Genomic DNA, 26,100 nt, shown 5'->3' on the forward strand with positions numbered 1-26,100 from the left:
GTCTGCAGAAGAGAAGAGTGAGGTGGGATTTGATACCAGCCTTTAATTACCTGAAGGGGGTCTCCAAAGAGGATGGAGGTAGGCTGTTCTCATTGGTGGCAGATGACAGAACAAGGAGCAATAGTCTCAAGTTGCAGTGGGGGAGGTCGAGGTTGGATATTAGGAAAAACTAGAAGGGTGGTGAAGCACTGCAATGGGTTACCTAAGGAGGTGCTGGAACCTCCATCCTTAGAGGTTTTTAAGGCCCAGCTTGACAAAGCCGAGGCGGCGATGATTTCGTTGGAGTGGTCCTGCTTTGAGCAGGGGTTTGGACTAGATGACCTCCTGAGGTGTCTTCCAACCCTAATCTCTGATTCTATGATGAATGTTTTATAAGAATCTGAATAGAATAGAGGCCCTCAGTGCAAAAATCTGTTCTCTTCCCATGAAATGAAGGCACAACAAAAAGAAGGCATCTGGAGTGTCTGAATGTGAGAAGAATCCACTCAATTATTGTCCATCCTGCTTAGCAATGCCTTGCCTCCCAGGCTATGTATGAACATCAGTGGTCCAATCCAACGTCCACTGAAACCAATGGGAATATTTCCGTGGATTTCAGTGGGATTTGAATTAGACCCTAAGATAGCTTGAAGAAAGCTATGACTATGGCAGCCACCTCACTACCTACTCATACTGGGGAAGCAAGAGGCAGAGTTGAGCCCTGCAGTGACTGAGACCCCTGTCATAAATATAAAGGGAAGGGTAAACCCCTTTGAAATCCCTCCTGGCCAGGGGAAAGCTCCTCTCACCTGTAAAGGGTTAAGAAGCTAAAGGTAACCTCGCTGGCACCTGACCAAAATGACCAATGAGGAGACAAGATACTTTCAAAAGCTGGGAGGAGGGAGAGAAACAAAGGGTCTGTGTCTGTCTGTATGCTGGTTTCTGCCAGGGATAGACCAGGAATGGAGCCTTAGAACTTTTAGTAAGTAATCTAGCTAGGTATGTGTTAGATTATGATTTCTTTAAATGGCTGAGAAAAGAATTGTGCTGAATAGAATAACTATTTCTGTCTGTGTATCTTTTTTGTAACTTAAGGTTTTGCCTAGAGGGGTTCTCTATGTTTTTGAATCTAATTACCCTGTAAGATATCTACCATCCTGATTTTACAGGGGGGATTTCTTTATTTCTATTTACTTCTATTTTTTATTAAAAGTCTTCTTGTAAAACACTGAATGCTTTTTCATTGTTCTCAGATCCAAGGGTTTGGGTCTGTGGTCACCTATGCAAATTGGTGAGGCTTTTTATCCAACATTTCCCAGGAAAGGGAAGGTGCAAGTGTTGGGAGGATTGTTCATTGTTCTTAAGATCCAAGGGTCTGGGTCTGTAGTCACGAAGGCAAATTGGTGAGGCTTTTTACCAAACCTTGTCCAGGAAGTGGGGTGCAGGGTTTTGGGAAGTATTTGGGGGGGAAGGACGCGTCCAAACAGCTCTTCCCCAGTAACCAGTATTAGTTTGGTGGTGGTAGCGGCCAGTCCAAGGATAACGGGTGTAATATTTTGTTCCTTGGGGAAGTTTTTGACCTAAGCTGGTAAAGATAAGCTTAGGAGGTTTTTCATGCAGGTCCCCACATCTGTACCCTAGAGTTCAGAGTGGGGGAGGAACCTTGACAACCCCAGACAAGCACAGAGACACACAAACAGGGAAAGAGGACTGCCAAAAATGTTTGCCTTGTCCTGGGCTGAGCGAAGCCCCAGCAAAATGTAAAGCTGCATTATACTGCAAAATACATCCTTTCCATAGAAAATACTTTTTTTTTTTTGAATGATCCTGTGGCATAGAAGGAGACCTTTCCTGGAAAAAGATAGTTTTGGTCACTAGCACATACACAACAGAGATCCCTTTTGACAGATGAACAGAAATAATAACACAGCAAAACTTTGAGATGTTGCCAGGCAACTCAATAGACAGAAACTATCCCACACAGTGCAGTGATGCTGGAATTGGAAGCAGAGAATAGTTTATTTTAATCTATTTTTCTCTTATTTGTTGAACTTAGGAGCAAGAGAGAAATTTAATTTATCTACACCCCTCCCCAAACAATTTTGATTTCTCATAATGACAACATCCATTGATAGGGACATTCCACTACTAAGTGATCTTGGCCATATTATTGACTATGAAGCCAGCTGTGCTGGATTTTATTTTTAAATACACACAGAGAGAATACTCAGCTGACCCATTGGACCAAAAACCCAGCAGTAACTGGCAAAGCTGACAAACACAGTAAAAACATATTTAACTTCAGCGCCCTTGTGGCCAAGATGGAGTCTGCTCTGCAGGCAGCTCTGGCCAAGAGACGGTGCACACAGGAATGCAGCAGGAAAAATTTCTTCCACCCCAGAGGCACCTGTTCCAAACCCCCCAGAGTGAACACACACACCCAAAGGAAAAGAACAATGGATATAACAAAGGGAGATGTTTATTTACAGAGGGATGAGAGGAGAAAAACAACAAGGGGAAATGTAGGGGGAGCAGTACAACAGGGTTGCATCCAAACCAAGGCCCCACAGGCCCAGTGGTAGCACAGTCTGAAAGGGCAGACACCGAGCAATGTGTCTGCACACAAAGTTCAGGAGTCCTGAGCAAAGTACCAGTCCACTGCTGAATCTTGGGTGCTCCTGATTGTCTTCGGCACCAGTGAACTTTCCCCAACAACCAGTCTGGTGCCCTCTTCTGCCGCTCTCTGCAAAGCCACACAGAGCGACAAGCTCCCCACTTAACTAACTAGCAGCACCCCTCCTTATTTCCAATGCAGAGTCACAAGCCCCAGTTCTCACAGCCCAGTGCAGCTCTGGGCAGCAGTGATACTGGGTCCAGCTCTGGCCTGTCTTTCTCGGGCAATTCCTCCCTTGCACAGTGCTGCTCCTGGCTCCTGTCCTGGGGTGTCCCCGATCGGCCGCCCTATCCTTCCCAGGCTTCAGGCAGGTTCTCTCCCCTTCACTTTGTCCAGGGCCTCCCTGCTGCAGGCCTTCTCTCCCGGGGCTCCAGAGCCACACCCCCAAGTTTCCCTCCTTTTTCTCACTGCTCCCCCTCCCCAATAGGAAAAAGATTTAAAGGGGCCATGCTCTCTAAACCCCAAAGGGTTACACATACAACTCAGAAAAAAAATGAAGTATTTCATTTTCCCATTGTGGCACTTTCAGTCCTAATGTAGTTCGTGTGTGTGTGCGCACACAAAGAATTATAAATTAGTCCTATAAAACTTCATATATCTGAGCTACAAAATAAAAGTTTGCTCCTTTCATGTTAGGAAAGACTTCACAAATTATCTTTTTCTTATCTCATTCGATGGCGCATACACATATATAAATAACTGACGTAACTAGCAGATGTCTTTTCTCACATTTTTTCCCAAAACCACACTGATAAACAGCAAACAAGGAGTGAGCACAGAGCTGTGCTCATTTCTAACTAATCCTTTCCAAAAGTAGTACAATAAGGATACACCAAAATCATGAAGAGCCACTTAATAGGAATTCTTTTGAGCATCTGGGTTGCTCTCTCACCTGCTTTGTATTTTCATTCAGGGGAAAGAGAGGAGAAATGCATAATAGAAGACATTCCAAGTGATACCTTGATTACTGGTAGGTAGATGTTGCTATATAATGGTCAATGTGTTTAATATTTAAAATGTCAATCTATGAAGTTCTAATACTGACAGCCTGATTTATAATGCCAAAGCCCTGTGGCTGGCCCTGCTTAGGTGAATGAGTGGTGGTGATGGTGAGTAGGGCACTGTGACAGACCCAGACCAGTGGGGTACAGGAGTCTGGTAGAGGGCAAATATAATGGCCACTGGATGAACAGTTTTCTGTTCCCTGAATGACCAGAGCAGGAGCTGCACTAGAGCAATCAAGAACCTGCTAGAACCAATTAAGACAGGCAAGCTAATTAAGACACCTGGAGCTAATTAAGAACATACTAGAATCAATTATGGCATGCAGTCTAATCAGGACACCTGGTTTAAAAAGGACCTCCCATCAGTTAGGGGAGGTTGTGCAAGGAGCAGGGAGTGAGAACATGTGCTGCTGGGGGACTGAGGAGTACAAGTGTGATCAGGCTTCAGGAGGAAGATCCTGTGGTGACAGAGTAAAGAAGGTGTTGGGAGGAGGCCATGGGGAAGTAGCCCAGGGAGTTGTAGCTGTCATGCAGCTGTTACAAGAGACACTGTAGACAGACTGTAGACTCTGAAACCTGTAGACAGTTGTAATCCACAGGGCCCTGGGCTGGATCCCGGAGTAGAGGGCAGTCCTGGGTTCCCCCCATCCCCCTCAACTCCCTATTTGAGACAAGAGGAGGTGACCTGATCTGTGGGTCCCACCAGAGGGGAAGGTCCTTGGCCTATTCCCCGACCCACTAGGTGGGTCAGTAGAGACTGTGGGGATTGTTCTCCTCCCTTTCCCCATGCTGGCCAGTGATGAGGTTAGCTGAGTGAACAGCAGGTTTGAGTCACTAGCAAAAGTGGCCAAACTGAGGGCAGCCGTGAATCTCTGAGGCAAGCAAATCCGCCAATAAGCGCAGGACCCACCAAGGTAGAGGAGGAACTTTGTCACAAGGCACAAAGAGTATTTCCTTCTTTACTCCCAAAACAAGGGCCGGTCACAATATGGAAATGCACTATAGCTACTGCTCCATGCTAGCCATGCAAGTGTTACAGTTGTGTCATGTATTGCATGCTGAGTAATAACATGAGAGGACTCCATGTTTCTGAATTTAAACTAGCTCTTTATTAAGAGAATTAGTTACAGAATTGCTGTGACAGCAGCTAGCATTCAAGCTGTGTGCGCACAGAATGGCTTCTTGATGCCATCTCCAAACTCTTCCCTTCTATCTCCTGTGCTCGTCCCTCCAAGTTCCATGCACGTTGCTACAAGAGTCCTCTGCACTGACCAGAAGAGCTGGCTGAGCTAAGATGGAAAGCACACAAAGCACCTATTTCTACAGATGCCATTGCAGTATGTGCTTCCTTGGAGGAATTCCGGTTTAGTCAACCATTACTCCTACAACCTATTACAGCATGGTTTTGCCACTCTCCCCACCAACGTGAGATCTGCATTTTCTGTTTAGCAGTGCTCAGGACCTCATTCAACACCTGCTCAAAAAAAAAAAGAAACCATTCCACTATGTGTTTTATAGTGAGTGCATTAAAATCTTCCCAGATAATGAGAAAGCAAAAAGCCCTTATTTGAGAAGGAGAAATATGCAAGATTGCCAGGGAACCATCAAAGAGCTGATAGCTTGTTGTTCATAAGTGCTGGGGGCTGCATAAAAGATAAACGTAACTAGAGTAATGGATACCTGAACTTTTGGGACGATCTGCCATGTGCCATGGCTTGCTAACCAGGCCAGAGCATGCAAGGCAATGATAATAAATTGTCACTTTTCTTTCATTAGTTTGTAACTTCTTGCTCACTCCATTGTGGTGCAAAATGCCACAATCTAATTATATGGTGAACTGGACAAAATCATAATTCTATTAAATATATAAGTTATCTTGTACTTAATTTTGTTTTTATAGTGACTTGATGTGAAATGAAAAAGTGACATATATTTAATATACTAACTTGTAATTAACAGATTTGTATCTGTCTTCTCAGGGAGTTACAAGGTACAGCAATGGGACATACATGAACACAGGTTTCTTGAATCTGCTCCTGGTTTGGGAATGTTTGTGACCGTTACAACTCCTGCTAAGGAGGTAAAACGTATTATTCACATTTTTGGAGGCATTTGTACTGACTCTTGGAACAGGAAGGTCATACAATCTAAGGGGAATGGACAATATTTTTAAAAATAGGTGCCTAAAATTAGGTTCCTAAATCCATATTTAAGCAGCTAAATAAGTGGGCTGATTTTCAAAAGTGCAGAGCACATGTTGGTTGTCATTAAGGTCAATAAGAGAAGAAGGGTACTCAGTACTAGAAAAGAAGGAGATGATAAATTAAACCAAAAATATTAGATTAATCATCAGGATGCATATACCAGCAATCCACAACAACTACCTTCATTGCCATTGGATGTTCTACATTTTTGAAAATCAGGCTAGTTATTTATGTGCCAAAGTCAGGACTTAGGAGCTATGCTTAAACACACAATTTTGACTTTAATTTAGTGTCTATAGACAAGTTTTAGTCCTCAGTGTGGACCACATTGTTTCTAGTTTTTATTCCCTAAATAAAATGTGAAACTTAGGTTACTTGAATATTAATTATATTATATTATTAATATAAATACAAGTTTAAAATGTTAAATATATTCTGAGGTATGATACATAGAATTTTATTTTTATGTTAATATCTATAGTTCATAAATAAAAAAATACACTTAACACATTTACAGCTACTGTTGTCAAAATTGTATGGTCCACAAGGAACATTCTCTTTTACGTCACACTTACCTGGGGAGCATAATATCTGTTTGCAGTCTAACTCCACAAAGCTTATCTCATTTGGAGGAAGTAAACTGGTAAGAGTATTTCTTGAATATTATTTTTAATGATGATATCTGTCCTATCTAAATACAGGCTCTGGAAGACAAATGGACATACAGTATAGAGGTCTAGGAGCATAATTAATGATGAGATTATGAAAGTATCGCAGTCGATCCATTTGTTCTATGTTGCTCTTTGATCTTGCAAAGCAATTCCACATAGGTGGACCTTTGGACTTCCTGAATTCAATGGAGCTCCACCCATGCAGAGCATCCTGTATTATTTGGCTGTGGTCAGTATTTGAAACTAGAAGAATCTTGCTTTGATGAATTATCTCAGATATTGCAGATGACTCTTCAGTCAATATATGACATTTCCTAGTGATTGCAAAATATAATGCTGGAGCTCAGAAGATGAAGAGATGAAACAGACTTTCCTTTCATGTCCAAGGAGTCAGGGCGTAGTCAGTCTAATACAGTGCAGATTAATTAATGTTTGTACAGCACCTTGATTATGTAAAGCTTCAAAGTCCTGATTAATATGATGAAATGTTATAAGGGGACTGGTTTATCAACACAAATGCAGATACAAAAGCACACTTATCTGAAAGCTATTACATTTCTGTCACTCCAATTTCTTTGAGCAATAACTCTATAAACTTTGACAGGTTTCAGAGTAGCAGCCGTGTTAGTCTGTATCCGCAAAATAGAAAAGGAGTACTTGTGGCATCTTAGACTAACAAATTTATTTGAGCATAAGCTTTCGTGAGAGAGAGCCACACATGAATCATATATTTATTGTTCTTTTTATCATTATAAACTAAGCTAAACTTTGGAAGTTACTGGAGGAAATTGCCTTCAGATGCATCTTTAATAACCTACTGGAAGTGCTACACTATGCCGGGTGGAAGACGTAGGACTGATTCTCATTATCTCTGTTTCTGACTTTGCTTCAGCTACAACCTGACTAAGTGGGAAGAGTATTTAAAAAAAAGGATTGATAATGGTATCAATTTTTAATTAGAGTGGTTAGTCCTAAGAATGTTCTTTTTTTGCCCTTTGTTGGACACACTATAATAAATAGTTCATACTGGTCGAATCAATAGCATCAGTATAAAATACAACACTAATAACAAAGTATGTAAATTTGTGTAATTAAAGATTAAAACCTTGAAATATATTAGTTTTAAATATCTTATCTCTTTAGTAAGGACATCTATAAATAAGTTAAATACCATTCCTACAAGAAGGCTAAAAGGAAACCTTTGTTATTTATGACTCACTTTGTTTCTGAAGACTTTTTTAAAAAAAAAAAAAAAAACCCACACCATAAATCCATGGGACTAATAATTGTTGTTGTTGTGTTCATAGCGTATCCACTTGGACATTAGAGTTGGAGAGCATTTTCTTGATGAAGCTATCGCTCAAGCCAAGAACAAAGTTAATGAAGTTAACTTTAGACTCGGACATCTAATTGAGCAAATTCATCACATATCCAAAGAACAAAACTATCACAGAGTATGTTTGTTCCCTAATAGAAATATGAAAGAATAATGCATGGAAACATCTGGATTTGGAAAGTAAAATGTTGGGTGGCATATTACAATATTTAGTTGTAGTATTATTTTAAATTAAATGTTATTAAAAGTACTATTAATATTTAACCAAAATGATTCTACAGTATGTAAGTTATTACTTAAAACTGAACAATACATGTTAAGGTTTGTAAAACACTTTGAAGCTGTAAAGCAAAACACAGTATATAAGCTAAGCATTGATTTTTAATTATTCTTTATATAACGATCAGTTTTACTCGACAGTACTTTCCACTAATTAAATCATTTGGTTAATTTTAGTTTTGCTGGCCATAACTTCTATAATTCAAGTTGTATGTGCTTCAGATTTTCATTTAAATTCTATTTTCACTTGCTCATAACTTTGTGATAAATTACTATTTTGGGCTGAGATTCTCAATTCTTAATCTCAACCTAAAAGTGAATTTGTTTTAGAAGGACTGAGTAAAATCCTTCCATTTGCAACAGCAATTTGTAGACACTTTTTGGTTAACAGAACACAAGAGTGGTAATTTCAGTTTCACTCCTCTTCACAGAGGACGAGGGCCTCTCATTATTTTCACAAAAATTAAATAAATAAGGGATAGATTATAGCATTTAGCTGCCCACTCTATTCATCTTCTCTGACCAGTTGCTTGCAAGGGAGAAAGTATCTCCCTTGTACATGTCTGAGCCATGGTTTCAACAGTCCTAATATGGATGCACAGGATAGAAAAGGAGGACACTTACAAGATCTAGTTGTATATAAATAAAGCAATGAAACAAATAAATGTGAGTTGCAATGTTAAAAAAGCTGTTTGAGCATGCATAGTAGTAATTTTTGCTAATAATAGGAACTACAATGCTAACTGTGGTGCTCAGCACCACAAACCCCTATTCTAACAACACAGATGTGAGTGATTTTGCACACATGCACTATTTGTAGGATCAATATCTATGAAGAATGTTTTAAACACAGACATTTTCTTTGGACAGAGATTGCAATGTAGGAATTAATTCTATGAGTGTTATTACTATATAGTGCATATTATTGATTGAAATCTTTGTGCCTGTGCCAGCTATAAGCTCATTAAGCATAACAACACTGGATTTTTGCAGTGTGTTCTAATTTTTCTATCTAGAACAATTCTCTCTAAAATAGAAGAAAAAGTAATTAAGGAAGCCCCGTGAGACTTTCTGAGCTTCATCCTGCATGATGCTTGTGCAGACTAGTGCATATGCATATACAAGGTTAAAAAACAAGTCTGTTAGGCTGGAAAAGGGAACTCAATCCTGCGATCATGAGAGTGGAGGTGTATGCAAGTTGCTCCAATTTAGTAGTAGGAATAAAGCCCAGGATGTGATCCAATACCTTTGAAATCAATGGTGTTTTGTCATTGTCTTTAACAGGGGCCGGAGCAGGTCCCAGAGAAGGAAATTTGGAGTGAAGGGTCAGATTGCAGTGTTGCAACATCTAAGTCCCTTTTGTGAATCTAGTTCCAGGCACCTAGTTGCTTCTTAAGATGCCTAAATACCTTTAAATATATGGCCCTAAGTGCCTTATTGTGGTTCCAATTCAGGGGAAAAAAAATAGTCTGTGCTTAAGTCCATCCCTGTTCAGCAGAGCACATAAGCATATGTTTAACATTTATGCATGTGTTTTTAGTCCTACTGACTTCAATAGGACGTATGCATGTGCTTAAAGAACTATATCTAATGCCCAGCCCAACCCATGACCATATGAAACTTCTGCTCACACTTTCACTGCAGCACAAAAGCCAACCTTACATAACCTGTTGTTCAGCGCTCAAGCAGTGATTTGCAACCCTGATAGTAATATGGATAAGAGTAAGTTCAAAATCTTATTTTCATCAAATTGATAATAGTTAAGAAGAGAACATTGCATAGGGCTTGTTCATTCTCTCTAGTACGTGAACAGACAACACATGCCTTGATACCAGGTGGCAGCATCAAGTACTGTACTTAGATTTTTTTTTTAAATCAAATAATTATGCCTTTTCCCTTTTTTCAACAGGAACGTGAGGAGTACTTTCGATTGACAAGTGAAGAAACCAACAGCAATATCCTGTGGTGGGCTCTTGCACAAACATTAATCCTTATGTTAGTTGGAGTCTGGCAAATGAAATGTCTTAAAGATTTCTTTATAGCTAAAAAGCTTGTTTAAGACTGATAGAAGTGAATACACTTCTAAATTATTCAACATATAATGCATAATGTCTACATTAATAAAGCACAAAATGCAAAAATATGCACTATTTCTGATGTCTTATCATATACATAAAAAGGTGAAATGAAACTAGTTTTCAAGTAGCTGAATATAGTAATCCTCTGGTAAGAAAAATATTACAAGAAAATATGAAGTATATGAATTGAGTGGGGGGAGGGAGGAAATTGGCAATATACTCTTCTCAAGCATCACTCATGCCTCCCACGCTCAATAATTACCACTCCCAGATTCACACTGTTGGGTCTCCCCTCCCATTTCCTTCTGCAGAATCCCAACCGTAGTTCCCCCCCACTTCCTTCTAAAGATTTAATTTATATCTTAATCTGACTAGCACCATATATATATAAATCTAAAAGGCATACAGTTGGCAGTCCATTCTGCCTTTTGGCAGTTTTGTAGTCCCACTCCAAGTAATCTTGAATAGTTATGTAAATTATCACATGTGAGAACTATTTTATTCAGTCTGGATTATAGAATTCCTGGCAATCCCTGGATTTGTGACTCTCAACTTTATGTAAGATTATTCATACAGTTTCAATTCTTCAGTATGTTTCTTTGTTGGAAAGCTATTTTTATTTTAATTAAGAGGCCACAGATGTTACTTTTGAGTACAGATCATAGTGGATTTATCAGGAGCTTTGCAGTGTATGACTTAATAATGTAGTTCCCCTCCAATTGGATTAACAGATGGGTTGAGAGAGTTTCTTCTATAATTTGACATGTTTTATTTAGTTATAGTTTATGGAGAACTTGATTTAAAAGCAGAAGATGGGTGGTGTGCATCTATCACGGCAAACATCTAGCAACTTACTTCCTTACTAATTTATGTCCTATTCCCTTCTGTGAAGAAAATAGCTTGAAAGGACACATAGACCGTTTATAAAATTTAAAGTTATATATTTCAAATGGGTTTCATCCTCATCAGCTTTCAAGTAATTTTTCTCTATCAAGCTTTTGGGCTTGTGTACATAGCCCCGCAGTGCAGACTATGGGGGGTTATGAACGGCAGTGTGCAATGTGTCTGCCCTCATGTAGACCCTACTAGGGGGAACTAATAGGAACCTAGTTCATATTAACCTAACTCCCATTGAAATCAATGGTTATAGGTCAGACAGTTTGTCTTCTGAAATCAGTGGGAATTAGGGACCTAGATACTTTTGAAAATCCCACTATCTGCATCTTTAGGTACCTAAGTAGTTTTTAAAATGTGTCCTATACAATCTCTTTAAAACATTTGATGCAAGCAGTCTATGCATCTGAATTTTTTATGTTTTGGGAGGGATCCCAGACTAAGTCTGTGGGATATGGAATATACTAAATATTTTTAAAATGGTGATTTAAGTAGGACTTTTCTAACTTGATGTTTGCTAATTGTGACCTAATTCAGACTCGATAGGACCAAGTTGCATGGTTCCCAGGTAGGCCTCACCCCAGATTTGTCCATAGACCTTGAAGGTAGGTACTGAATAGTGAGTGAGAGAAATCTGTAAACCATAAGAATCAAAGATCAGGCCAAGAAGCCTCAACTTTCAGATCAACAAGCCATCTAAGGAAAAACTCATGTTCCAGAGTCTCCAACACTGATCAGCTTAGACAGAGGAATGACATCAACGTCTCTCCCTGCACCCGAAGAAGGTCTATTACTGCCAGCAGAACATCACCATTTGGCAACTTTTCTGCAGTTCCAGCTCCTAAACAATGAAAGTCCAGAAAACACAACCCCTCTATAATTTTAAGTATCATATTTCATCTTTTTGTATTGTTTAGTTTTTTGGTTTTAATTCCCTGAAAGCTGTTCCATCCTTTATTTTTAGCATGTGAAAATAAAAGTGTGTTTGTATGCGCACAGGTATGTGTAGAGCTAGGCAATTTTTTTTTGACTAATTGTTTTTCTACATAAAAATTCATTTGGGGAGGAGGGTCCTGAAACTATTTGCCTAATTTGGGTCAAATTCAACTGATAGAGGGAGGGGGCAAAGCCAAAGCCTGACTGCCTCAGGCTGGGTGGGGCAAAGCCGAATCCCAAGGGCTTCAACCCCAGGCTGTGGGACTGTAACCTTAGCCCACTGCCCAGGGCTGAAGCGCTTGGGCTTTAACCCTGAGTCCCAACAAGTCTAAGCCAGCCCTGGCGACCCCATTAAAACAGGGCCACGACCAGTGGTGAGCTGGAGCCGGTTGTTAAATTTCGAAGCCCTTGGGACAACCGGTTCTAAAAGGGCTTTGAAATTTAACTGGCCAAAAGTGGCGCCTTAGGCGCTGACTTCATGGGTGCTCCAGGGCTGGAGCACCCAAGGGGAAAATTTGGTGGGTGCAGAGCTCACCTCCGCTCCGCCTCTGCCTCCTCCCCTGAACGCACCGCACTGCACCGCTCTGCTCCGCCCCATCCCCTCTGGCTTCCCGTGAATCAGCTGTTCACGCGGGAAGCCGGGGCGGGCTGAGAAGCAGGCAGCGGCTTCGCACTCAGGCCCAGGGAGGCGGAGGTGAGCTGAGGCAGGGGCGTGCAGGGGAACCACTCCATGCCCCAGCTCACCTCCGCCACCCTCGGCCTGAGCAGGAAGCCGCTACCTGCTTCTCAGCCCTCCCCGGCTTCCCGTGGAACAGCTGATTTGAGGGAAAGCCGGGGGGGTGTGGAGAAGCAGAGTGGGGCGGTACATTCAGGGGCGGAGCGGAGGTGAGCTGGGGCTGGGCAGAGGCTGGGGAGCAAATTTTCCTGGTGGGTGCTCCAGCCCTGGAGCACCCACTGAGTAGGTGCCTAAGGCACCACTTTTGATGTGATCAGTGGGGGGAGCGACCGTTCCCCCTGCTCCCCCCCTAGCTACGCTCCCCCACCCCTAGGAGGCAGAGGGACCTGCCAGATGCTTCCTGGGAGCTACCCCAGGTAAGCACCGCCGGGACTCCCCACCTCGCCCCCCGGCAGGTCCCTCTGGCTCTTAGGGGTGGGGTGGGCATCCACTACGGTTGCCCACGAGACCCTCCTGTCCGGTTCTGGGGGCAGTCAGGGGACAGGGGAGGTGGGTGGATGGGGCAGGGGTCGTGTGGGGGGGGCATCAAAGAACACGGGGGGTTGAATGGGGCAGGAGTCCCGGGGGTGTGGGGGTGGGCAACAACCCCCTTGTGGGGTGAGGAGGAAACCAGTTGTTAAGATTTTGGCACCTCATCACTGGCCTTGACCCACAGTGTGAGAACTGCTGGGTTAGATACTGCATACTAATTGAAGGTTAAGAAGGAAGTTTTATAATTGGCTCTAAGGTTGTGGTGCAAACATTAGATAATAATTTGATTTCAGTATTAAGCTATTTAGCCAGATACAAATTATTTATTTGATTGACATTAGTAAAATTCCTTCTTTGGGATTTATAAATAAATGGACAGCCACCTTCTTAGCCTCCCTCTTAAAAGTTATATAAGGGTTGATTATATCTCTGGCATTAATTTGATGATTTAACTTCAGTCCACTCTTGAGACTACCTGGCTTGATTAGATTATGATATGACAGTGTTTTATTCTTAGTTTACCTTATTATTACTAATATCTTAGCTTTGGTGACATGTTTTCTTGATTCTATTTTTAAGATTTTTAATAAGATTTAGAAATTGATACGGAATCATGTTTCTTTCAAGAAGCAACATGAATCCAGAACCTTTGAGGACCTATGCTGGATAGCAGCAGTTCAACCTAAAAGCCTGACTAATTCCTCCTGGTAAGTCTTGGGGCGCAAGGGGTTGGTGAATCCCCCCTCACACACGCTCACCGCCCTCTTGGGGCGCGAGGGGTTGGTGAATCCCCCCTCATACACGCATACCGCCCTCTTGGGGCGGGAGGGGTTGGTGAATCCCCCCCTCACACACGCTCACTGCCCTCTTGGGGCGCGAGGGGTTGGTGAATCCCCCCTCATACACACTCACCGCCCTCTTGGGGCGGGAGGGGTTGGTGAATCCCCCCTCATACACGCTCACCACCTTCTTGGGGCAGGAGGGGTTGGTGAATCCCCCCCTCACACACGCTCACCGCCCTCTTGGGGCGGGAGGGGTTGGTGAATCCCCCTCACACACGCTCACCGCCCTCTTGGGGCGGGAGGGGTTGGTGAATCCCCCCTCACACACGCTCACCACCCTCTTGGGGCGGGAGGGGTTGGTGAATCCCCCCTCACACACGCTCACCGCCCTCTTGGGGCGGGAGGGGTTGGTGAATCCCCCTCACACACGCTCACCGCCCTCTTGGGGCGGGAGGGGTTGGTGAATCCCCCCCCTCACACACGCTCACTGCCCTCTTGGGGCGGGAGAGGTTGGTGAATCCCCCTCATACACGCATACCGCCCTCTTGGGGGGGAGGGGTTGGTGAATCCCCCCCTCACACACGCTCACTGCCCTCTTGGGGCGGGAGAGGTTGGTGAATCCCCCTCATACACGCATACCGCCCTCTTGGGGGGGAGGGGTTGGTGAATCCCCCCCTCACACACGCTCACTGCCCTCTTGGGGCGCGAGGGGTTGGTGAATCCCCCCTCATACACGCTCACCGCCCTCTTGGGGGGGAGGGGTTGGTGAATCCCCCCTCACACACGCTCACCGCCCTCTTGGGGCGGGAGGGGTTGGTGAATCCCCCCCTCACACACGCTCACTGCCCTCTTGGGGCGGGAGAGGTTGGTGAATCCCCCCTCACACACGCTCACTGCCCTCTTGGGGCGGGAGGGGTTGGTGAATCCCCCCTCACACACGCTCACCGCCCTCTTGGGGGGGAGGGGTTGGTGAATCCCCCCTCACACACGCTCACCGCCCTCTTGGGGCGGGAGGGGTTGGTGAATCCCCCCCTCACACACGCTCACTGCCCTCTTGGGGCGGGAGAGGTTGGTGAATCCCCCCTCATACACGCATACCGCCCTCTTGGGGGGGAGGGGCGGGTGACTGTCAGCTGGAATTCCCTCCTCTCATAACTGCCACTCACTTCCAGCCCTGAACTGCCACCGCGCCGGGTAGGAGGAACAGGAGTGGGGCTGCGGGTGCAGCTGCCAAATGCTGCCTGCCGCGGATGGAAGGCCAGGAGACGAGACAGCCTCCATCGTGGTTGGGCTCTCCGGGCCCATTAGCTCTCTTGCTCCCCCATTAAGATGGCTGCCCTGGTGTTCTGCAACGTGTGTTTCCGACAGCCCCGAACGGCCACGCCAAGGTTCTGCCTGACCAATTGCGGCCACGTTATCTGTGAGCCGTGTCTTCAGAAAGGTAACATCCTATCACGAGAGGGAGATGTGCCCTGGTCTGCCCTGTCCCAGGCCATGCAGCTCCCTGGCCTAAGGGCTCAGGCAGGGAGAGAGGGTGGCAGGTCTGGTGGCGCTTCAACCCATCAGGGTCACATCAACAGCTGTGCAATATTTCCCAATGGCCACCAGGGTGCTGGAACAATGTGTACAGTGGGGGTGCTGAGAGCCATTGAACCAAATTGTAAACTCTGTATATAATGGAAACCACTGCAAGGCAGAGGGTGCAGTAGCACCCCTAGTTCCAGCACCTATGCTGGCCACGCTAGCAAATTAGCTTGTGGCTGAAGGGCACTGTGAGCTTAATCAGTGTGAACCAGAGCAGACTAGCCAAGTAAGTAAGTAAGTCTTTTTATGAGGAGAATGTGCAGCCCCCTGCCCTGCCCCTTCCCCCGGGTAGCCTCCACCTTCATATAATCAAAAGATCACAGAGCTGTGTGGTATTTGTCCACTGATATTGAAAAGCCTGAGAGTTTCCTTTTTTAAAAAAAATCACCTAACATAACTTTCCTACCGCAGGTATCGTTAAAACAAATATTAAATGTTTTCTAAATTAATTTTTTTTTTAAATGAATTTAAAAACTCCTTATCTGACTATAGTGTTACTCAAAGTCTTGATACTTTGGAAACATGCCTTATGTATCCCAAATCTGAGGCTTTAATAAAAAGTCTGAGGCAAGACAGATGTGGTCCCCACATTCACTGCCTCATTCACTCTGAAGCACTGTTTCATTTTGCTTTAATTTTAGAACAGTTTTCAACATATGGGATTTACATTATAAGATAGATTTTGCTAGTTGCTTCAGACATTTCAAACCCCACTACAATATTATGAAATTTTCCTTAGTTAAATCATAACTGTTTGACAGCTACAGGACCTTTTAAAAAAGGGAAGTTCCTGCAACGTTTTTAGTCCTCCATCTTGGAAGCCTTCCAATATATATTTAGGAGCTGTGGCAGAAGCATAGGGGAGGCAGATTTCTCTTGGAAATATCAAGCTCATAAAGTGGGATCCACAACAGGATTTAAGCGTTGCAGTGTCACAGCAGCTAACGCTTAGGTGTCTAGAAAATCCACAAAGCTGAGTTAGTTGTCTAGGCTCCTTCTACAATAAATGGGGAGAGACACACGCTTCAGAATGGAATTCACAAAAGCCAGCAGAGTAGGCAAGGAGCTGCTTAACTTAGCCAATGGGAGATGCTAACCAGAAGGGTGTGTGCTAGGCCCTGCTCCTCTCTCAGAGATAGGCACATAAGTCCAGGTTGCAGGGAGATGCCTATTTCTACTTTGTGATCCATGAACTGGTATACACCACTTGGAGTGAGGCAGCTTAGGCACCTAAGCCTCTTTGAGGGAATGAATTATGCACCTCGCTCCACACAGAATGGCCCAATTATGTTTGAAGTATTTATCCACAGTGGAATAATCATTGGGCCAGAGAGAGAGAGAACATGGGAATGACTCTTGTCCAGCGGTTGGGGCACCCAGATGGTACGTGGGAGACCCTGGGTCCAGTGCCGCAGCTCCACACACTCTGTCATTATTTATCCAATAGTGCCACAGCTTCAACAAGAGAAACTGAGGGAGTCACCACATCAGAATATGTAATATCTCAGTGGTTAGAGCATGTCCCACAGAGGATTTGAATAGGGGTACTTTCTCCCCAGCTGGCAGAAGAGTGGGAATTGAATGTAGATCTCCCACATCCTAGCTGAGTGCTCTAGCCACTGGGCTAAACATTATAAGGCAGGCACCATCTCGTCCTTTGTATGCATTTTGAATGGAAGCCCATCCAGTCAATGGTCTGTGCATGCACCTGTTTGCCCCTGCTTCGCAAGTTGCTCTGGGGCTTAGGCACTGCCGGACAGATAGATGAAGGCACTAGTGCGTATGCCCAGACTCTGAAACACAGGTGCCTAGAAAATGTTTACTCTGAAAATGTTTACTCTCCTAGGATTTTACTGGTGTGAATTCAGATACCATTTCTACCTGTTATAATACCATTTTTACAGTGTTCTTCATCTCCAAACATCATTATAAACATCGATACTGAACACGTTAGGCAGTAAGCAAATAGCTATTGTATAAATACCTAAGACATATCTAGTCAACTATCAAGGAAGATAAGGAGTGTATTTAAATATTATGATTGTGTGTATCTATTTAAAATAATTGTTAATGTGTTTCAAATAATAAACAGGTACAGTCTCTACGTAAAAGAATAAATGGACACAAATCAGATGTCAAGAATTATAACATTCATAAACCAGTTGGAGAACACTTCACTTCAATCTCTCTGGTCACTCGATTTCTGACCTAAAAGTGACTATTCTTCAACAAAAAAAACTTCAGAAACAGACTTCAACCAGAGACTGCTGAATTGGAATTAATTTGCAAATTGGATACAATTAACTTAGGCTTGAATAGAGACTGGAAGTGGTTGAGTCATTATACAAAGTAAAACTATTTCCCCTTGTTTATTCCCCCCCGCCCCCACTGTTCCTCAGACGTTCTTGTTAACTCCTGGAAATGTGCTGGAAATGGCCCACCTTGATAATGCTTCAAAAGGTTTTCTCTCCCCCCACCCCACTCTCCTGCTGGTAATAGCTCATCTTAAGTGATCACTCTCCTTACAATGTGTATGATAAACACCCATTTTTTCATGATCTGTTTGTATATAAATCTCCTCACTGTATTTTCCACTGAATGCATCCGATGAAGTGAGCTGTAGCTCACGAAAGCTTATGCTCAAATAAATTGGTTAGTCTCTAAGGTGCCACAAGTACTCCTTTTCTTTTTTCAAATAATAAAGACATTTTAGAAAATGATTATTTTTATGCTCAGGAATAAAGTCTGATCCTGCTTCTATTGAAGTCACAGACAAAAAGAACACGAAGGGTGAAATTCTGGCTCTACTGAAGTCAAAACTTCACAAATTTCACCCACTGAGTTCAGTGAGAGCAGAATTGGTCCCCAAATATCTTAGTCATACCTCTGGTTAGCTCTCGTCCATCAAATCATTTAAGCATGAACTTAAATTTAAGCATGTGAGTAGTCTCACTGAAGTCAACAGAAGTACTCAAACAACAGGATTCAGTGAGACTACTCTTGTGCATAAAGTTGCTTGCATACATAAGTGTCTGTAGGATTCAGGCCTGGGAGCCATTGCACATTTTTCCCTGTGCAATTGTGTGTTCGCATTTTTGAAAAATCAAACCCCTTTTAAGATTTTATTTGCAATTATGTACAGCCTCTCTGATTCTTGATACAAACAAAGTCTAAGCATCAAAACAGGTTGCATATACTGTATGACATACACTCATGACATTCATTTTATTTTACAGGCAAAAAAGATGAATGTTTAATTTGTAGAGCTCCTTGCCGTACAATATTTCTTTCTAAAAAGGTAAATTAAGGCTTTCATAATATTTGTATTATACTAATTTGTAGTTTCCTTAACAGTAGAGTTATTATAATATACTTTCCTTTTGTCTATCAGCTGTACATGGACATTCGCTAACATTTTGACAGTAGTCTTAGATGCTCTGTTACTATATAGGGTACACTTACGGATTTCTTCAGATATAACTATATATAGCCTGGAGTTTGTACACCCCAGAATTCAGCAGCAAATCAGTCCAACTTCTTCAGGAACCAAGTTGGTGACTAATGTAAAAGGTTAGAGGGGATTGTCAAAAAAGTAGAAAGTTCCATGTCATCATCAGATTTCCCCTGTCCTCCTGTGCACTACAGTTCGCTATAATGAGTGTGGCCTTTTTGCCCTCCACAAAAAGTGTGCAACCAGTTACTCTGGCTCTTGGATTGGAGGAAAAACTCATGTACAGTCCAAGCAGTGTTTAGACATATGGATATTAGCTCTAGCCTTCCCTTTTTTAATAATTCACTCAACCCTGTATTATTTTCCTTTGTTGTGATAGAGCTGAATAAAAGTATTCATAGGGGTTCTTGCCCTCACTCACCAGAGGATTGTGCAGCCCCCACTTCCTATTTTTGTTAAGATGGGTTTGAAAAGTTAATCCTTCCTCTTCCTACCTAGACACCTTCTTCTCCTTAGCTAAATTCATATTTGGGTTGTGGAGGCACTTTATATTTCCTCCCTGACTAACTACCAGCCAGGTAAAGGCCACACCTTCCTTATGAGGGTAAGGGGGACATCATAAACATGCTTAGTGAAAACAGCATTCCTATAAGCCCATATGGCAATCATGCCCCTGGAACAGAGGCAGAGTTGGGCAGAAATCAGTATTACATTCCTGGGCCTTGTACTAGTGTTTAGTATCCCTAGAAGTATTTAACAGCAGGTTAACATACATCTACTAAGTATGCCAATAATACAAAGGTGATTCTGTATTTATGAATAAAGTACAGAGTGAAAAATACTGCTGAACTGGAGGAAGGACAGGATGATATCACAGAGGCACATTACAGAAAAGTAATAGGGTGTCAGATAAAGGAGTCTGACACTTGGCCAGAATAAAAAACTCTAAGGGTGTGATTTTCAGAAATACTTAGGAATGTTAATACTCCCATTGACTTCAGTGGGGCAGAATTAAGCCAACACTAAGTGTTTTTAAAAACCCCATCCTAAATGTGTGTATATATCTATATCAACATCAATTTGTGAAGCTTAAAAGGAAATAAGTAAACTAGACTGTCAGGCAATTGAAGATCTTTATGGCCTAGGCATTTCTGAAACTTGGTGGCATGACAAACAAAAGTCTATGGAATACTCTATTATTAAGGTCTAAGTCATACAATAAGGACAGATTAGGTTGTAGAGCTGGGGAAAGTACGATTATACCAAAAATAATATAAAATCTATTGAACTAAAATGTATTACTGTTCAGTAGACTATGTATGAATATAAAACTCAGGTCATAAGAATGTAAATATATGATAATAGTTTTACTACTGTCCTCTATAACAGGAGGAGAGACTTTTCTTGACATAGTCCTAAGCAACACACAAGAACGAGGCCAAGGAATAACAACAGATGAATCACTAAGGCTCATTATAATAGCTGATCGCAAGATAATTAAGTTCAACATCATGATACTAAACTTTCAAAATGGTTTAACTGAGGAAGCTAATCAAGAAGACCCTAAAGACAAAAATGAAAATCTTTAAACTTAGTATGGAGGCTATTTAAGCATACCAAAATAGGGTGAGTAGGCATGCATATACAGACCAAAAAAAAGGACGCATAATTAGATGGCAAAGCACAAAACGTTATTAGAGCAAAACATTTATCTTTCAAAAATGGATATCCAGCCCAACTGAAGCCAGCAGAAGGAGACAGACTCTGGCAGGTAACATGTAAAATGAGATTAAGAAGCATAAGAATTTGAACAGCAAATAGCTAAAACATATGAACAAATAAGATTTTTTTTTAATAAATATATCATCAGTAGAAAGCCTGCAAGAATCTGTGGGTCTGCTGGACTACCAGGGAGTAATTAAGATGGGCAGAACATTGCAGAGAAGTTTCATTATTTCTTAGCATCAGTTTTCACCACAAATGGTGTTGGGAGCTACATGCCCAGGCCCATACCCACTATTTTCAGGTAACATCAATGAATCACTGTCAGAGATTGAGATGTCAACAAACTGATAAAGTATAGTGAATTCTGGCTCCATTGCAATCCATGGGAGTTGTGTCATTGAAGTCAGTAGGGCCAGGATTTCAGTCTTAAATTGGAACACATCAACAGAACTGGATGGAAGACATCAAGCATTCTAAAGGAATTCAAGAATGTAGTGGCTGAGCAGTTAACAAAATGATTACTGTTTCATTAAAATCTGCCACTATATTGGAGTACTGAAAGGTAGCTAATTACTGTATCTTTTAAAAAGGTACTAGTGGTGATCAGTAAGCCTTGCTTAAGTAAATCAATGGGAATGATAATTAAGGATCCAAACAAAAAAATGGTGGAGCTCCATAATTTAGGGATCCGAGAGGAAAAATGGCAAGTAAGTTTTATGGGTATGATGCTGACCCCATTGCTACTAAGGGCAAAACTCCCAACTGACTTCAATGAAAGCAGGATAGGGCCCTATAAATGTGCTAAAACTCCTCATTACATTGTTTATTTGGGGTAGTTGAAGGGTCACATTTTTCAATTAGTGCATGATTGTCATTTATCGCTTTACATTTCTACTATTTTTGTACTTCAGTCACCAAACTGGTCATTATTTCAGAACAGACTTAAGTACTTTGTTGAATCAAAGCCTCAGTGTTTATTATTTTGGGATATTATGAAAACATCCAATATTGCTTTATACAATAATAATCTAAACATTTGTTACAAACCCTTATTTTTGATGGTTTGTAAATCTCTTCCTAGTGGAATTCTTCATTTGTGTCCATAACTTTTAATAGATTTCAAGCATTAATTCAATCTAGGGACCTCTCTCTTTGCTAGAACCTTAAATAGATTTTATAACTTGTCCACAAAATGTATTTTAAATATGCATACTGCATTTGTATGAATATGACGGTTGCTCACTGGATGAAATTTTATTTTCTTATATTGGTGAATAAAGGTCACTGAGATTTGCTAGCACAGGTTTCAGTTTGAATAAAAGATAGGTTAGAGTGCATTAGTTTATATTTATATAGGTCTACAAAATGTCCACTCAGTGAAAACTAAATAACTGCTTCCTAACTTACCTGGTAAAACAATAGGGGATCAACCATGTCATTATGTTCGGAGACAGTGTGGAGGGGCACTGCCCCAGCAGAAGCTTCAGGAAAGAAAATTTTATCAAAGAAATTATATCTCAGAGTCTATTAAATCTTTCTTGAATAGCACTACTTACCAGCCTCTACAATCTAGTCTGTTTTTCCTTTATGTTTCATAGGCAAGTACTCCATTATCCAACTTATATTTGTCATTCCACTATATTTCTATACAGGCTCATCCCTCCCCTAAAAAGTTACAACAGCTAATAAATTTACAGCCCCACCTCTTTACATCATTTATTCATTCATGAATTGAAATCCTGTCTAGTTGTCCCTGAACACAGAACCAGAAACATTTCAGAGAAAGCTATCATCATGTATTATGTTATTTATGTTAAATTCAGTTTATTATACACACCCTCCAAATTTTAAAATGCACCACATTTTCTTAAGAGAAAATACTTAATTGCACTGTAGAAATTTTTTAGTAAAACTCAGGAGGTTTCATAATAGAGTAGGGAACAGATGGGGTTTTTGGCATCAAAGTAACTATGAGAGGTGGTGTTTTTCTTTTGGCATTCAGGAGACAGCTGAAATTTTCATAGAATCATAGAATATCAGGGTTGGAAGGGACCCCAGAAGGTCATCTAGTCCAACCCCCTGCTCAAAGCAGGACCAATTCCCAGTTAAATCATCCCAGCCAGGGCTTTGTCAAGCCTGACCTTAAAAACCTCTAAGGAAGGAGATTCTACCACCTCCCTAGGTAACGCATTCCAGTGTTTCACCACCCTCTTAGTGAAAAAGTTTTTCCTAATATCCAATCTAAACCTCCCCCACTGCAACTTGAGACCATTACTCCTTGTCCTGTCCTCTTCCACCACTGAGAACAGTCTAGAGCCATCCTCTTTGGAACCCCCTTTCAGGTAGTTGAAAGCAGCTATCAAATCCCCCCTCATTCTTCTCTTCTGCAGGCTAAACAATCCCAGCTCCCTCAGCCTCTCCTATTAATTTAGGCTTAAATAGAGACTTGGAGTGGCTAAGTCATTATGCACGGTAGCCTGTTTCCTCTTGTTTTTTCCTACCCCCCCCCCCAGATGTTCTGGTTTAACTTGGATTTTAACTTGAAGAGTGGTCAGTTTGGATGAGCTATTACCAGCAGGAGAGTGAGTTTGTGTGTGTATGGGGGTGGGGGGGATGTGAGAACCTGGATTTATGCAGGAAATAGCCCAGCTTGATTGTCATGCACATTGTGTAAAGAGTTGTCACTTTGGATGGGCTATCACCAGCAGGAGAGTGAATTTGTGTGGGGGGGTGGAGGGTGAGAAAACCTGGATTTGTGCTGGAAATCACTTTAGATAAGCTATTACCAGCAGGACAGTGGGGTGGGAATAGGTATTGTTTCATATTCTCTGTGTATATATAAAGCCTGCTGCAGTTTCCACGATATGCATCTGAGGAAGTGAGCTGTAGCTCACGAAAGCTTATGCTCTAATAAATTGGTTAGTCTCTAAGGTGCCACAAGTCCTCCTTTTCTTTTTGCTAATCATTTTTGTTGCCCTTCGCTGGACTCTCTCCAATTTATCCACATCCTTCTTGAAGTGTGGGGCCCAAAACTGGACACAGTACTCCAGATGAGGCCTCACCAATGTCGAATAGAGGGGAACAATCACGTCCCTCGATCTGCTCGCTATGCCCCTACTTATACATCCCAAAATGCCATTGGCCTTCTTGGCAACAAGGGCACACTGCTGACTCATATCCAGCTTCTCGTCCACTGTCACCCCTAGGTCCTTTTCCGCAGAACTGCTGCCTAGCCATTCGGGCCCTAGTCTGTAGCTGTGCATTGGGTTCTTCCGTCCTAAGTGCAGGACCCTGCACTTATCCTTATTGAACCTCATCAGATTTCTTTTGGCCCAATCCTCCAATTTGTCTAGGTCCTTCTGTATCCTATCCCTCCCCTCCAGCGTATCTACCACTCCTCCCAGTTTAGTATCATCCGCAAATTTGCTGAGAGTGCAATCCACACCATCCTCCAGATCATTTATGAAGATATTGAACAAAACCGGCCCCAGGACTGACCCTTGGGGCACTCCACTTGATACCGGCTGCCAACTAGACATGGAGCCATTGATCACTACCTGTTGAGCCCGACAATCTAGCCAGCTTTCTACCCACCTTATAGTGCATTCATCCAGCCCATACTTCCTTAACTTGCTGACAAGAATACTGTGGGAGACCGTGTCAAAAGCTTTGCTAAAGTCAAGAAACAATACATCCACTGCTTTCCCTTCATCCACAGAACCAGTAATCTCATCATAAAAGGCGATTAGATTAGTCAGGCATGACCTTCCCTTGGTGAATCCATGCTGGCTGTTCCTGATCACTTTCCTCTCATGCAAGTGCTTCAGGATTGATTCTTTGAGGACGTGCTCCATGATTTTTCCAGGGACTGAGGTGAGGCTGACTGGCCTGTAGTTCCCAGGATCCTCCTTCTTCCCTTTTTTAAAGATTGGCACTACATTAGCCTTTTTCCAGTCATCCGGGACTTCCCCCGTTTGCCACGAGTTTTCAAAGATAATGGCCAATTTTCTTACTGGGGAATGGATAGAATTCTAATTTTCCAACTTTTTGGGAACAGAGCTGACTTATAATTCGGGGGAGAAAATTACCCACCTCAGCAAGTAGCTGTCCCACTGCAAAATGTTTAATGTATGCTACTGCATCCAACAACAGTGGATAGTCACATTATCTTGCAATTTCTGCTGAAATGCTCAGCTCTGAAATAGTTCATATGGCTATGTAGACCATTCGTCTTCAGCTTCAGAGTCAGCACCCTTTACAGATGAATTAAAATATCCCATAGTTCTCTCTGATTTCTTGTTTCAGGCTCTTCAGGCATCAGTTTTAAACTCCGTTCCAATTAGGGTTCCTTGCCACTATATGGAGGTATTCACTTTTTGAATGAGAGCTTAAAATATGGAACACAATTATGCAGAATATTTAAAAATTTCAGCACATCATTAATGTTATATTAGGGGCCTCACTTATAAAATACTAGGATAAGAAAACTGTCACTGCTTCAGATATTACTCTCCGTTAAGGTTTACTTTTAAATTTCACTCTTACATGTATGAAGCACATTTCTTTAATAGATTATCTAGAGTGTTTAAATATATTTTTTTAAAATCTTCCAGATTATTAAAAAGATACTCAATGAAACCAGACTTAATCTCAATCCCTGCATTTTCCTATTAGATACCACCCTACAAATTGTTGCATTAACATTTATTATCCATGTATAGCTGTTCAATCAATCAGTTTATGGAACATTTAATGTAATGCTGTATTTTAAAGCTTTTCTAAGTACCACAGGTAAAATTTTCAAGAGTGCCTTATTAAAAGTCAATGAAATTTAGGCTTCTAAGTACATAAGTTACTTTTGAAAATGCTCTATTGTAGATATTAATTTTGGTAATATTTAGTTACTCTTTCTCTGCAGACAAATCCTGAAATTCAGTCACTGTTTATGGGAATAGATATGTTATGCAAAAAATATTCAAGAGAAATTACACAGGTGAGTCCTACAAGATTTGTGAGTCCTTGTGAGATTTGATTGCCATCTGTCAATAAGAATCCAGATTTTTTTTGTGCTTTTTCTTCTTTTTTAGAAACTGACTTATTTTCATTCCCAACCCTTTTTTTCCCTTTGTCAGTGTAGTTGTAGGTCTAGCAGTTCCAGTTTTCATTTCTTTTCTCTGTTTTTTTGTTTGTTTAGTTGGTTGATTTTTGTTCTGTTTTGTGTTTTTTGGCATTTTTGGACTGAGCAACTCATTATGGCCTGATTTTCAAAGTGCTAAGCATTTAGCAGCTTCTATTG

At 41.8% G+C, this 26,100-nt stretch overlaps 2 protein-coding genes across 18 annotated transcripts in view; both read left to right on the forward strand.

Annotated features, from left to right (window-relative positions):
- Positions 1–7,913, forward strand: part of SPON2 (spondin 2) — a 122,184-nt gene extending 114,271 nt beyond the window's left edge. For 13 of the 16 annotated variants that reach the window (XM_073342829.1, XM_073342820.1, XM_073342833.1 and 10 more), the window contains 2 exons: positions 3,567–3,623; positions 4,893–5,171. The gene's annotated coding sequence lies outside the window, so the exon portion shown is untranslated. Of the gene's footprint in view, positions 1–3,566; positions 3,624–4,892; positions 5,172–5,636; positions 5,664–7,839 lie in introns of those variants that run through there. The other 3 variants (XM_073342821.1, XM_073342834.1, XM_073342832.1) reach the window with 2 other exon arrangements.
- Positions 7,914–7,958: 45 nt separating this feature from the next.
- Positions 7,959–26,100, forward strand: part of RNF212 (ring finger protein 212) — a 37,606-nt gene continuing 19,464 nt past the window's right edge. For both annotated transcript variants that reach the window (XM_073342839.1, XM_073342840.1), the window contains exons 1-6: positions 7,959–7,986; positions 10,057–10,112; positions 13,890–13,969; positions 15,217–15,485; positions 18,865–18,926; positions 25,723–25,797. In XM_073342839.1, coding sequence (XP_073198940.1) covers positions 15,374–15,485; positions 18,865–18,926; positions 25,723–25,797 — 249 coding nt within the window. In that variant the 5' untranslated portion in view covers positions 7,959–7,986; positions 10,057–10,112; positions 13,890–13,969; positions 15,217–15,373. The remainder of the gene's footprint in view (positions 7,987–10,056; positions 10,113–13,889; positions 13,970–15,216; positions 15,486–18,864; positions 18,927–25,722; positions 25,798–26,100) is intronic.

This window comes from Lepidochelys kempii, chromosome 4 (assembly GCF_965140265.1).
Source record: "Lepidochelys kempii isolate rLepKem1 chromosome 4, rLepKem1.hap2, whole genome shotgun sequence".
Taxonomy (NCBI): Eukaryota; Metazoa; Chordata; order Testudines; family Cheloniidae; genus Lepidochelys; species Lepidochelys kempii.